Below are 13,854 nucleotides of genomic sequence, written 5' to 3'. Positions count from 1 at the left end.
TTCCCGCCTCTCTCTCTCTCTCGGACCCTCAGGTGTGAAACAGTGTTGGCGCGCGATGCGGCCTGTGCCCCCCGATCCCCCCCACGGAGGCGTGCCGAGGCTGGCGAGGGGTTATCGACCAGCAGGGACACGGCCTGCGCGCCGGCCGCGGAACGCCGCGCGCGCGTTTTAGCCGTTTTAGCCCCGGGGCTCCCTTAGAGCGAGAACGCCCCGCCCCGCCCCGCCCTGCCCTGCCCTGCCCCGTGCCGTCACGTGCGACACGAAAGGTCTCGGTGACCGTTAGCTGAGCGCGCGGGTCGGCGGCGGGCCTCTCTGTGTTCGCCAGTAGACCGAGTAGACGTACTTGTCGTGCCGGCGGACGAGGAGAGCTGCTGACATCCTCGACATGGACATGCGCTGCTGCTGTTGCTACTGTTGCTACTGCTGCTACTGCTGCTACTGCTGTTGCTGACCCTCCCCCTCTCTCTCTTTCTCTCTCTTGCTCGTAGGCCGCTCGTGCTCGAGCCGTTCGTAGTTATTTAGAGAGGCAAGGGGGGTCCGGCCCGCATGGTCGCCGAGGCAGAGGGAGTGAACCTGGGCTGAGCAGTGGAGGTTGGGGGGCAGGGGGCAGGGAGAGGGGTTGCGAGGCTGGTGAATAAGAGAGAAGGGGCAGCTTTTCCTTACTGAAAGAATAATGGGGGAATATCGGGACTGATTGGTGGCATGGAATTAGCAATTAGGGACAAAAAGGTGTGAGCTATGGAAGAGAGATGGAGCGAGATGGGAAGCGAGAGAGTAAGAGGAAGAGAAAGCGAGAGGGGATAGAGAACTAGTGAGCGAAAGAGAGACAATGCAAAGGAGAGGAGGGCCGCGTCCTGGCTTAGTAATCAGCTCAAAGTGTGCCCCCTTTACCAATTCATACTTTGGAGCGTAGGCGGGGCGTGGCGGGGCGGGGAGAGACGAAACGAGACTGGAGAGCGAGGCGAAGTAGTAGTGATTTTCGCTGAAGTAGTCGTCGCAACCGGCAACCCGGCAACCGGCGCCCTGACTTGCCTTTCCCCGAATCACCTTATAATTCTCCTCGGGGTTCGTCCGCACAAAAGTTCTCTGCAGCTGGGATACCGCATTTTAATAGTAATAGTCGTCGTGGGTTTTGTGCCTTGCGCGACGACGCACTCACACACACACACACATACACACACTAACACGCAAACGCACATGCACGTTTCCCCTACAGACGCAGTATTTCTTTGCCCCTAAGCCCCTCGCTCCCAGGCCAGCTGGTCGAGGCTGCATTACGCCCCAGGTGCGCGAGGGTCGGAGAGCTGCACCTGCTGGCCTCCTCCATGTGTACGCCCCTCCGCGCGCTGTACAATGTGCGCGCAGCAAAACGGCGCGCGTTTCTGTGAAGGGTGCTGCTGCTCTCGAAGGGCATGTCTGCGGGAACTGCGAGGTCTGCTGTGGTGGAGACCTGCTACACGGTCTCAAAGTGAAGTGAAGTGACTTGCACGCGGACTTGACACATTGGAGTTCTCGCTCGGCTTGTGCTTCAACGTGGTGACGTCGTATCTGTTTCTGAGCGGGGTCGTACTTTATTCACGAGTGAAATGGGGATGAAAATACCGTCCACTGGAGATGCGCCTTTGTTCATCCGCTCTTCTCTCGGGCTCTTTCCTGAATGTGTTGTGTATTTCTGTGCGATGTATGCCAACAGCCCCGACTGACGAGCCCGTGATCTGTTTTCTGTTGCAGAGCTGTGCAACGCGGCCACCAAGATCCAGGCCTCCTTCAGGGGGCACGTGGCACGCAAGGCCGGCGACAAAGCGGAGGAGGAGGCCAAGGCCAAGGACAAGGTGAGTACAACGCGACCTCCCTGACGGCCACCCCTCGGTAACGCCGACCTCTCCTCTCTGACGGCCACCCTCGGTGACGCCGACCTCTCTGTCGGCCACCTCTCCCTGTGACTTCGACCTCCCTGGCGGCCACCCCGCGGTGACGCTGACCTCTCTGACGGCCACCCCCGGTGACGCCGACCTCTCCTCTCTGACGGCCACCCCCTGGTGACGCCGTCCTCCCTTTCGGCCACCGGACGCTGACCTCTCTGACGGCAACCCCCGCGGCGTCACGCCGACCTCCCCCTGACCACGGGCGCTCTCTGTTGCAGGAGGAGGCGGACGCCGCCGCGGCCAAGGAGCTGGCCGACGAGCTGGCCGACATAGATCTGACGGACCCGGAGCTGCACAAGGCCGCCACCAAGATCCAGTCCACCTTCCGGGGCCACAAGGTCCGTAAGGAGGGCGGCGACGAGTGAGCGGCGCGGGCGGCGTGGCGTGGCGAGACGCAGCGCGGCGATGTCGCCGAGGCCGCGGCCAGGCGCCGCCGGGGCCTCGAGTTCCTCACCACCAACATCATCATCATCATCATCACGACCACCACCACCACCATCAACCACAACAACGTCAGCTCGCTCCCTCCCTTCCCCCGCAGTTCCAAACACGACAGGACTCTTCAGTTGATTTGTCTGCTCACGTACGGCCGTTGTATAGGGGATTGCGACCTTACCTGAGCAGTTCAAACATGACACACCGTTACTTTCTCTCCCCCCCACCCCAATCTCCTCTGCTCCGTGGCAGCCCGCGTCGCTTCGCGAGCGAGCTGCACTCTTTCTATTAAACCTATCGCTCGCCCCTCCCCACAGGGGCGCGCGAGCTGCGCCAAGCGGCAGCCAGCGGGGAGGTCGATGTGATTGACAGCCCCCTATTCTCTTCCATTTCATTTCCTTGACTCCTGGCCTCGTGGCCCCCGCCCCCTCCCCGCCGCCGCGGGGGCGCTGCAGGCAGGGGTATCGCCGCGCCGGCCTGCGCGGGTGCCCCCCCCCCCTTCCTTCGCCCCTCTGTTTCAACCCTTCCTCGCCTCAGTTCTCGGGACGTGGGCAAACATTGGCGACCCTGTGTGCGTGAAAATGCTCAGTAATGTTGCGGCACCAATCTCACTCGGTTTTTGTGTTTCCGGTGAGAATTACCTCCATGTTTTACGACGGAATCCGATCTTCTGGATGAGAGAGGACCTCAAAATTATTTTTATGTATCAAACGCACATTTTGTTGTTGTTTTTTGTCAATAAATAGTGCCCCTCCCTTAAATACCAAATATTCTTAAAGTTCATGCTTTGATGTGATGATACTGTTGTTTCCCTAAATTTCTTCTTAGAACTAAAATATCAAAAAGCCTACAGTTTTTCATTCTTCAAATTATACTTTTAAAATTTGTTTCCAAATGGGAAAATGTAGACTCTTAATAAATTATCATGTGCTAGCAATCAAATTTTTGTTAAGTCTGCTTTTATTTTAACTGAGGAAAAAAAATTGAAGGATACTGGATTAACAATGTGAGTATGAATGTCAATTGTTGTTATGTGAAAGGTGAGAAAACAGATGGCAGCAGGCAGCTCACATTTGCTTCAAGAAAACATTTTTTCTTTGTGTTATCCACTTCCAAATTATGGGTGAAACTACTTTTTTGGCAAGTATATTATTTAACAATACAAAATGTCACTGGTGGAAGTACGTAAGTTTCAAACGTCACTGGAATACTAGGTTTCAAATGCCACGAGCATGATGCATTCATGTCAGTGAAGGAAACTGCCATCTTGAGTTTTTCTCTCTGACTCTGTAACTTTGTATAATTAAATAAAATCTATCTTTAAAAAATATTTGCCTCCGTTCATTTCTTGTAGAACACTTTTTTACTCCTCCATTATGAGACAAAATGGGTTACTATTTTCAAGAACAAGAAACACTCTTGAGTTAAAATTAGTTTGCTTGAAAGAAATTGTTTTGAAATTAGATCAAATCAACATGTTTTACATCAAAACATGTCAAGTTGATGTTGTTTCAGCACAGTCTCTTGCTGGCATTAATTTATTGGCTACTCTAAAAATAAATATTGATAACATTTAATATAAATATCTTTCATAGTCACATATTCAGAAATCTTAAGTTCAGTCTGCAACAATTGTTATTGCCAGTTTGTGCCCCTTCCATGTGAATACTTTTGGAAGAGAAATCTGCAACAGAATACAAATTGTAGTTAAGTATGAGTCTTTCAACAGAAGCCACAATTCCACAGCTAAATATTTGAATTTCAACTCTACTAACTTCATTTGTCAGAAGCTCAAAGCTCTCTGACATTTGCTGAGCAAGGTCTTCTGACACCAACACTTGAAGCCATGGTCCATGAGCAACAAAGGGATTGTCAGCAGTTACAAAGGTGCCGGTGACATTTGATGCAACCAAAGTTATAGCAGTGTCACCCAGTACAGACTTAAAAGTAAAATGGCGCCCATGCTGAACACGACCACTGGAAAAAGGAAAAAGAGAACAACAATAGCACAGGAGAAATGTAGGTTTGAATACCAACTAAGCACATAAGAAAAAACATCTTACCGGATAGCTAGAGGAAGCAACAAGCCAGATTCAAGGTTAAAGGTAAGGTGCAGTCCATCTAAACGCCTGGTCCGCATTAATTCGGTTGATTCCAGCCCTTGTGAGGAATCATCAAATGAGTTTTTCCGGCAAGAATTTCCATTGCTGCAGAACCAATTGAATAAGAAGTAAATTTATTGCTGTCTTCAAGTCCATTAAGATTTTGAAAGAGATGGATGCTACATCACTACCCACCTATCAAAGGGTGATGAAAGCCTATCATTAGAATCCTTGCTTCTGTTGCTTAGTAATCCTTTCCTCAGTTCAGATTTTATTCTAATTCTCTCTTCTTCTGATACGGCAGGTGGTATTGGTGACCCCACATGGGATTTTGTAGACTGATTGTGATTTTCTGGTTTGATGGCAGGTCCTTCTTTAAGATTACCCCCTTCTCCACTGTCTTCATTATCTAATGAAAATGTAAAATCATCATCATTTTAGATAGACAAAACAAAATGGGGTGCTGTTTTTGGGATCACAGACAACAAAACACAAGATTCAAATAAATGCATGTCAAGCAACTCACCAGTAGAGCAGGGTGACACTTGATCTGGATCAGATTCAACCCATGAGCAGCGAGCACTCACTCCACTCAGATCAGATCCATCAGTTTCAATTCCTAACTCAATTTCTTCTTGAACACACACATCTAATTCAAGTATGCTTTCTCCTCTTCTCATATCTGTCACCAACCAGGGTCCTCCTGCCCTAAAGTGATAATGTAGATAGGTAAATAAATAAGTTGGCTGCTTCAAAAAAAATATTTTAAGGAAAAAAATATTGCAGATTTTGTTCATACCCATCTGTTTGTTTAAGGATATCAATCATCCCTTTTCCATTCCATCGCTGAGCTGCTTGAAGCTCTTCTTGGCAGACTCCAACAATCTGGATGAATGTAACTTGTCCAAGAGGAGTTTGCAGAGAACCAAGAACAGGATCCTCAGTCATCAGCATATGCTGTATGCGAGACTCACCATTATCAAGAGCATTGTGCCAAGATACATGGTCTCCAGAGCATAGAATATTGCCTACAAAAAATTAAATTGATTTAAATGTTTTGAATGGAACACATACAATGTTAGTTCTAAGAACTCACTAATCGAAAGCCTTACCAGACTGAAAAACATATTTGGCTAAAGCTTGCATGAGTGCTGCAGGCCAGGTGGGAGGTGAAGTTTCTCCAGGCTCTCTTCTTAACCGAAACGTCAGCTCAAATCCAAATCCACTAGGAGAATCGTTTCCAGATACTTCATGAACGCGGCCATCACCATGCAGATCTGATAGGCCAAAACTGAAAAGACGATTTGAGTTCACTCACTTGGAAAACAAACAAAAAGGCACTTGCAGGACACGTTTACATGCACTGAACAAAAAAAAATGGTTGAGACCAAAAATAAAAGAACAAACCTTATGTAATGCCAGTGAGCTGGCGTCTTGGTTTCTGCATCACCCTGGTGAGAGTACATAGATATATAATCCAACGGATCAGGACCTCCCAACCTGAAAGGTGAAACCTTTGATGAAACACATGACAGAGACAATAGATATCCAAAATGTGATGAAAAAGAAACAAGCAGGTTATACATAATCAAATTGAGTTAAAAAATGAACCGAGTAACAATAAAATCAGAAATAGACTTAGGACTCGGTCATAAAGGTAAGTATATACCGGTTTAACCTCACAAAAAAGACTCACCAATATTTCACCAAAGCAGTCACTTGCAAAGGATTCGGTTGGTTGGGATAAACTCGTCGGCAAAGCGAATAAAGGGAGTCCAGTCCCGGCGGCGTGACGGACAAGATATTAGGCGGAAAGCTCATTGTGGCGAAAAAGTTTAAGAGAAACAGAATGCAACACAAAAGACTGACATTCCAACAGAAGACACGCACGGGCAAAACATAAACAATTATTTCTGGTGTGTGTTTTTTTTCTCATTTATTTTTTTATTTACGCCGGGCGAAGAACGTGTGCCAACGGAGGCTTATAATCATCTTTTGTTAAAAAGTCGAGATTATCGTGATTCAACAGCCTAAAAGTCACAAATAGAACTACAATTTCCATTAAAATAATAGTTTTTGGTATATCTGGTTCATGTTTTGCATATCTCAGGAAGACACTGGACATTTTAATACCCTGTTGTTGGCACCGTGGATATTCTGAGAAAAGTAATGTCCTGGCACGAAATTTGAAAGGGGTCTGCTTGAACGCTTGAACTGGATGATGTGGTACAAAAATTAGACGTTTTTGCATATCCCCGTTCCAACTTAGTAATTGAGGTATCATTGAACACACCCATATATCAAGCAGAGTTTTAGTTTACGTCGTGTAAGTCATTTCAAGACATAAGAAAAACCACGGTCTAGTAGAAAACCTCACGATGTTGACTGTTCTCTATGTGGCCATGATTGAGTCGTCTGCTAGGCGGGAGAATTTTATAGTCCGGCCAGCCAAAGGTGACGCCTGGGTTTGCTGTAGCCGCCCATAAGAGCCCCTGCTACGCCAGGCGTCACCTTTGGCTGGCCGGACTATATTTTGTGTTTACTGTGTTGAATAGCTAATTTAACGACAGTTCCAAACATTTAAAAATAAGCTGCATGCTTCCATGAAATACTTTAATAATTTGGATGGATGGCAAATTAATCCAGAAAGATGTCACTCGCTCAGCTTCCAGCTTCAACCGTTAAGCTTATCACAAGTTCTCAAATCATAACCTCCGTCTCGAGTGCAGTCAAAGAACTGTTTGAGAATGCTCTGGATGCAGGGGCAACTTCTATTGATGTCAAATTGGTCAGATGTCTGGTTTTTAATTTCGAAAAAGTTCATCGATTGTCACTCTGCCATATGTTGTATTTTTCATATTTTTACTTTTCTGTACAGATGAACTTTGGCTTAGACCGCCTCGAAGTAAAAGATAATGGTTCCGGAATTAGCAAAGAGAACACGCAATGCATGGCACTTCCCCATTACACATCAAAGCTTTCAGATTTTAATGATTTAGGTTTGGTCTCTTGTTTGATGTGGAAAACAACAGTTTCTTGAATGTTTGTGTTACATTATTTCACCAAGTTGTGTTGGCTTTCAGAATCACTTGAAACTTACGGATTTCGGGGCGAAGCTCTAAATGCTCTGTGTAGTGTAGGCCAAGTTAGTATCATTACAGCCACGTCCTCCGATCCAATGGCCATGGTCTACACCCTCGACTCCTCTGGTAATATTTCTGGGACCAAACCATCACCTCATGTTCAAGGTAACTAATTTGCAGTGCAGTAGTTTTCTCTTAAGGCCTGCTGGGCGATTTATATTTTCATGACTTTATTTTAATTTCCCAGGTACCACTGTTGTTGTTGCTCAGTTATTTAAAAATTTGCCTGTACGCAGGCAGTTTATGGGAACGAGTCGTAAGGCCCAAGAGGAGTTGAAGCAGGTTGAAATGGTTGTTAAGTCACTCGCAGTTATTAAGCCTAATATTCGAGTGGCACTTTTTCATAACAAATGCATGATTTGGCAGAAAACACCGTGTGCTACCTTACAAAATTCATTTTCTCAGTTAGTAGGATATTCTTCATTTCAACATTTAGAGCATTTGACTTTGAAAACCTGTGAGGTAATATATTCTTTGCTCTGAATCTCCATTAGTGTACTTTTTGAGTTTCTGGTACTTTCACATTTCTTATACCTATGACTTTTCCCTGTTCTCCAGGCTTCTATTGAGATGCTTGTACCAAAAAGAGACTGTGATATTACTGTTGTTACAAAATCCACCCCAAATTTTTCTTTAGTATTTGTAAACACAAGACCAGTGACTTACAAGAAAGTTGTAAAGGTAAGCAACAAACATCTGGTTTATTATGGTGATGAAGTTTAAGCAACAGATAAATTTTACTGATTTGTCTTCAAAAATACAGATCTTACATCAGGAGCTGATAAAGAAGTTTGGAGATAATTTTTCCTCTAGGAAATTTGCTGTTAGCCTCATCTCCATAAACTCAAATCCTTCCAATTTAGATGTCAATTTGGAGCCAAATAAGACCAAGGTTCTTTTAAAAGATGAGGTAGGTTTTGTGCTGTTAAATACTAGAGAAATGGAAATTTCAGACCTCACGTATGCACCTAACTATTTGTATTTATTTATGTTTTTGGTCAGGATGAAATATTAAATGGAATGGAAAAATGTCTTCATGATTATTACAGCATTGTAACTTTTGTGCAAGAGGCTTCCCCTGTGCTTGTTGAACCAGTCAAGGAGAAAGAGTGTCTACCACACTCACCATTCAAAGAGGTTCATGAAGAATCCTCCAGAAAGAGAATAAAACTTGACGATCAACCATCTGATATGGAATGTGGAAAGGTCATTGATGTATCTCTCAACTCAAATGAGATTCTTCCTAAAACCCCCAGCAAGACTGAGTACTGCAAAAAAATATTTTGTGCTCCAAGTAAAGAGGGAAAGGAAGAAGAATCCAATGTCTTGCCATGTTCTGGGAATGATCTTCTCCATTCTGTTGATTTAAGAAATCAAACTGCAAACACAACCAACAGTTTTTTACAAGATAAGGAAGTAGGGTCCAATATCTTGTCATGTTCCGAAAGTGATTTTCAGGCTGTAGATATGAAGGATCAAACTGTAGATACAACCGACCATATTTCACCCCTTCAATCAGAGAATACAAGCCATGTGTTTCTCGGATCTGCTGAATGTGAGAGATCTGTGGATCCTCAAACAAATTGTCTTCATTTTTCACCACCCCAGACAAATGTAATAAATGAAAATGTTACCAGTAATCATGCTATCAGACCAGAAAATGGGAGTGTATCAGATGGCAAAAATGTTCATGGGAAGCAAGCATCAGATTCTGGCTTGGAAAATTTATGGGACGATATCAATGAGAAAGAGCTCACTGATCTTGGATGTTTAGATGATTTTGCAATTGCGACTTCAACGCATAATGAAAGTGGTAACTGTCCCTCTACTGATCTTATCGGTTCTGAGGCATGGAGTATGGGTCATGTTGGTGTGGGCACAGGAGAACTTGTAAAGGTAAAGGAGGCAATTTAACATTAATTCCTATGTTTAAAAGGCACTGAAAGAACTAAAAATATTCTCTGACTAGGGATCATCTGTGCTGGTTGGTAGGCCTTCTGTGCCTTCATTTGGCCGACTTGAAAAGCCGTCATCTAATTTACAAGATGATAATTTTACATTAGATCCACCTCAAGAAGTCTCAAACAAAAGCCCAAAATCTGTCAAAGCCCAGAAGAGTCCTAGGTTTGTTTGCTGTTTTCCTGCATGTGTGCTTTTATTTTCTTCCTGTCACCAATTTGAAAAATCTCGTTTCTAGAGGATATGATATTATGGGGTCATCTCCTAGAATGGACTGCAGTGTTAGTAGCCAAATGGGAAGAAGAGAGTTAGCTGCTTTCACTAAATTTGCTAGAGAAATTCGGCCTCAAAGTAGGTAGTGTGCTTAAAGTTTTTATCTGTTGGAATGAGGATTTATTCCTGATCTATGTTTCTCTGTGTTTGTTTGTTTTCTTAGTCATCTTGGAAAATCCTGGCATTTCTTTTACCAATGTAGCCTCAACATTGGCACAAAAGTGGCAGAGTCTATCAGCCATGGAAAAGGAACATTACGAAGAACTGGCAAGACAAACAGCTACTAGTAAAAAGGTAAATTTTATAGCAATCTTTTCTACACTTCTAGTAGGTTAAATAATATTTCAAAATTTCTTTTAATTAAGGTGTGGAAAACTCAAGACAAACAGAAGAAAATGGATTGGGTCACAAAACTTCCAGAGAAAAGAGAGAAAACTCGATTGTCAATCAAGAAAGATCGACCTGTCAGGAAGGAAGTATCAAGCAAGATAAACATGGAAGATATTAAGATGAATTTGCAAACTGCAGCACTGTCCATTAAATGGTACAATTACTTTTGCTTACACATTGACACTAATCAGTTAATATTTTAACATATGAGCTTAAACTTTATTCGCAGGCAGGAAAACTCTACAATTCGTCTTATTGGGCAGCTAGAACCGAGTGGTACATGGATATGTGTACAAAATTCAGATATAATTGTTTTGAATCATAGCAGATTGCAAGAGGTGGTAGTAAACCATCGTCTTTTGTGTACACACGGTGTAGTTGCAAAACCATTAAACCCATGGCAGCAGTTGGATCAAGCGTAAGTCTCTTAAAAAAATAAGTGAGAAAATTGTCTCTCATTCATCAAATTTAAATCTTTTCACTTTCTTGGAACTAGATGTTTAGGCGAGGAGGCCTGGAAGATGCTTGTGTCTCTACCACTCACTCAAGAACCACTCAAGGGCTCTAAAATAATTTCGGCTGATTTCATTGTGAAAAATGGCTTTAGAATTGAAGTTCGTGGTAAATATCTTGAACTGGATGTCTTTTCAATGTTGTTCTTTATCTATATCGATACAACTGAGCTAGATTTGTTTCTGTTAAGGTGATCAAACTGCATTTTTGACTGCAGTACCAGAGGTTTTGAATTATTGTGGAGTCAAAGAACTCAGAGAAACCCTGGAATTAAGCAGATTGTATTGTGATTTGCAAGAATGCAGACCGCTCTGTATTGTAACCCATATTAAGGTAACGTGCTGCCACATGCTATCCATTATTCTACGGATAAGTTGGAATTGTTTTCAAGATTTTACAAATATTCTCAAATTTCAGGGCGAAGCTATGAGGATTTGCCGGAAGGCACCACCAATGCTGCAGCGAACTATGGTGCAGGAGTTGCTGGACTACTGGATCAAACACTCTGAAGCACTGGGTGACAACTGCCCCCACTCGAAGCCCATTTTAACTCGTTTCTATAATCTTGCTGGAAAAACTCAAATACCCCTGTAAAGATAGGAATGCTACTTTTTGCATTTTTTCCCCCCGCATCCTGTTGTTACTACATGTGTAATTTTATTTAATTGTAATTATAGTATAGTTTTCTTTCCACATCGCATCCGTTATTGTTTCGATTTCAAACTTGACCCGCTACCGACCTCTGTGTGTGTATCGCTCCGCCGATGATGAGAAGCAGTCACGAGCGCAACAACAAACTTTTGAGTGCGGACCATGTGGTGTTGAGGCCGTTGCAAAAACAACAAAAATCGCACTTCGAATATTTCGCAGTCGTGTAGCCGATAAAAAATTATTTCGACCCACCTCGGAGCAGCACGACGCACTACTTGTTGTTCTCCGCCACACGCGCGCGCGCTTCTGTTCGACTGCGCCCGCGACACGGGCGGCCCTGCCAGACGAGACGCGCGCGCGCGCACGCGTACAGCACGAGTCGGTCCAACGCGCGCGTGTCGGCCAGCACCAGCACCACAACAACATCTCCGCACGCACGAGGCCGCCGCCGTCGTGATCGCCGCCACAAGACCAAAGAGAACCTCTCCTGCCCTGCTCTTTTGCCGCTCTTTGCAAAGATGGGCAGCCTGCACCGAGGAGGCAATCATCAGCTGTACACGCTCTGGAAGAAGGTGAGTACTCAGTGGTGTATGAGACAGAGAGACACGACTTCACGGTGAAGCGAAACTAAGGTCCCTATCAACGGTGGGCCGCCGCGGCCGTTCAAATGGGGCTCGCAGCTTGCACTCAGCCTTGGCAGCGCGCTGTTTGAGCCGCGAGCCTAAACTAAAAATGTATGAAAGTATAGGGGACGAATCTCTCCACGTAAACGTAGAATATCGTGATACCTTTCTTGTAACTTTTATTAACTGTGCCGTTACATTATTTTTGTAGTGTCCTTTTTTGCGGGGGTTGAAAGCATGAACTATGATATGGGTCACTACATGACTTTATTTTACTTTCTGTCCATTGCTACTACTGCCACATCCAGTTCGCAGGTTGCTAGTCGCTGAAGGGGTTATTATTCGGTTCAGTGTTAAGTCCTGCTCCACCTAACGTTAGCAACACAGTGGGCTATGGCGGGAGAGGGTCGGAAACGCTGAGGCAGCCCGGGTCAGAAATCAATCGCGACGTCGAACCGACCCCGAAATCATCGACGTCGAATCCACTAAATTTTAATTTCTGCCTGGGTGGCCGCTGGCCAGTTTCTTTAAGGCCCGGGGGCTCGTGGGGATAAAAAGGGGGGGAGGGGGTCAAGTTGTCCCGCCCCCTCTCCTCCCCTCCCCCTCCCTCCCCCTTGCCGTCATTCTCCTTACTCAACCGGAGAAAAGGAGCCAAGTGACAGCCATCGTACGGCTTATGAGACCACCATGATCACACGATGGCTGCTTACACAGTTTGCTATTTCCATTTGTAGACTGCACCCCCCCCTCCCCCTCGGCTCTCTTCCCTTTAGCAACACGACATACACGGACGCTTCTTCTTCCGGGTGCTACGTCCAGTCGTTTTCGACACTCTGGCCCTGCGCCCACCTCCCGGGGGGATCGATTTCACACAAACCCCACACACATTGTCAATTCTCGACAAGCTGTGGTCGCCCGGGGCGCTCGCTAGCTGGTCAATATGGACAGTGTCTCGCCAATCGCACCCCGCGGCGCAAGGCCACGCAGGGCCTTGTTGGGCTCTAACCGGAGATATGTTGGACACTTGTCTGCAAGAAGCACGATATGGTGAGGTGAGACCGGATAGCCTAGCACTGTGAAGGGGAGGGGGGTGTCTGCTTAATCTGCTGCTTATCATCATTCCTCCTTACCCCTTTTCACCCCCGACCGAGGGGTCGACCACTCAGAGTTTTGGTGTGCATGTAATATCTGGAATACTTTTGGACTATCCGGAATATTTTTGGAATACTTTTCAGTATGTACATGGAACATCGAAGTATGGTCCACCCCTCGCCCCCGACCCACCCTTCTCCCGCCTAGTTGTCTGGCTCCTTCTCCAGCGCGGCGGGGATAGAGGAACACGAATTTTTCAAGATTTTATGCTGAGAGACGGCGGCGTATCTTTAGTGTCCCCTTTCACACTTTACCCCACTCAAGGCCCGCCGACGACGACCGCTTGCGATTTTTTTTGCTCGTGTGAGTCCGACAAGTGCGATAAGGATATCGCTTTCACACACCCCTCTTCCTTTCGACGAAACCGTTGCGATGTCCACCCCTCCTCGCAGGAAGCCCTCGACGAGCCTCGCCGGGCCGGCCGCCGTGGTGCCGGTGTTGGCGGAACACTTTTTGGTTTACGGGCGGGGTGCGGGACGGGGCGCGTCGGCCCCGCACCTTGGGTGGCGGAACGGGGTGCGGCGGCGGGGGGTTCATCTCTAATTCAGATCGCCCCACCCGCAGCTCGCGCCGCGCGGCCCTGCCGTGTGGTTCGCTCTGCGGAACTGGGAGCTGCTGAGTAGCTGACCGCGGCCCTCTAGCACGACGACGACGACGACGCCATACACACCCCGGGCCATCGTCGTCG

The 13,854-nt window shown here is 46.2% G+C and overlaps 4 protein-coding genes across 4 annotated transcripts in view; 3 read left to right on the top strand and 1 right to left on the bottom strand.

The window, feature by feature from the left end:
- LOC113213774 (neuromodulin) overlaps positions 1 to 3,690 on the top strand; it is a 126,807-nt gene extending 123,117 nt beyond the window's left edge. The window contains exons 4-5 of the mRNA XM_052265157.1: positions 1,732 to 1,832; positions 2,144 to 3,690. Coding sequence (XP_052121117.1) covers positions 1,732 to 1,832; positions 2,144 to 2,290 — 248 coding nt within the window. The 3' untranslated portion in view covers positions 2,291 to 3,690. The remainder of the gene's footprint in view (positions 1 to 1,731; positions 1,833 to 2,143) is intronic.
- An 89-nt stretch (positions 3,691 to 3,779) lies between these two features.
- Positions 3,780 to 6,419, bottom strand: LOC113213773 (suppressor of fused homolog). Its single transcript, XM_026432939.2, has 9 exons — positions 6,159 to 6,419; positions 5,870 to 5,962; positions 5,575 to 5,753; positions 5,262 to 5,490; positions 4,989 to 5,170; positions 4,658 to 4,871; positions 4,424 to 4,567; positions 4,136 to 4,337; positions 3,780 to 4,044 (listed from the first exon to the last, which is right to left on the bottom strand). The coding sequence occupies exons 1-9, from the start codon at positions 6,281 to 6,283 to the stop codon at positions 3,979 to 3,981; spliced, it is 1,434 nt and encodes a 477-aa protein (XP_026288724.1). The 5' UTR covers positions 6,284 to 6,419; the 3' UTR covers positions 3,780 to 3,978.
- Positions 6,420 to 6,903: 484 nt separating this feature from the next.
- LOC113213771 (PMS1 protein homolog 1-like) lies at positions 6,904 to 11,440 on the top strand. Its single transcript, XM_026432936.2, has 15 exons — positions 6,904 to 7,250; positions 7,341 to 7,461; positions 7,546 to 7,710; positions 7,793 to 8,067; positions 8,164 to 8,286; positions 8,369 to 8,515; positions 8,608 to 9,501; positions 9,575 to 9,729; positions 9,803 to 9,915; positions 10,001 to 10,131; positions 10,203 to 10,381; positions 10,457 to 10,645; positions 10,724 to 10,848; positions 10,931 to 11,073; positions 11,158 to 11,440. The coding sequence occupies exons 1-15, from the start codon at positions 7,113 to 7,115 to the stop codon at positions 11,332 to 11,334; spliced, it is 3,075 nt and encodes a 1,024-aa protein (XP_026288721.1). The 5' UTR covers positions 6,904 to 7,112; the 3' UTR covers positions 11,335 to 11,440.
- Positions 11,441 to 11,552: 112 nt separating this feature from the next.
- Positions 11,553 to 13,854, top strand: part of LOC113213772 (bromodomain-containing protein DDB_G0270170-like) — an 8,439-nt gene continuing 6,137 nt past the window's right edge. Inside the window, exon 1 of the mRNA XM_026432937.2 lies at positions 11,553 to 11,963. Coding sequence (XP_026288722.1) covers positions 11,910 to 11,963 — 54 coding nt within the window. The 5' untranslated portion in view covers positions 11,553 to 11,909. The remainder of the gene's footprint in view (positions 11,964 to 13,854) is intronic.

The sequence above is a fragment of the Frankliniella occidentalis genome, unplaced genomic scaffold, assembly GCF_000697945.3.
Source record: "Frankliniella occidentalis isolate FOCC.00 unplaced genomic scaffold, Focc_3.1 Scaffold24, whole genome shotgun sequence".
NCBI lineage: Eukaryota > Metazoa > Arthropoda > Insecta > Thysanoptera > Thripidae > Frankliniella > Frankliniella occidentalis.
This window is presented reverse-complemented; position numbering and strand designations above follow the sequence as displayed.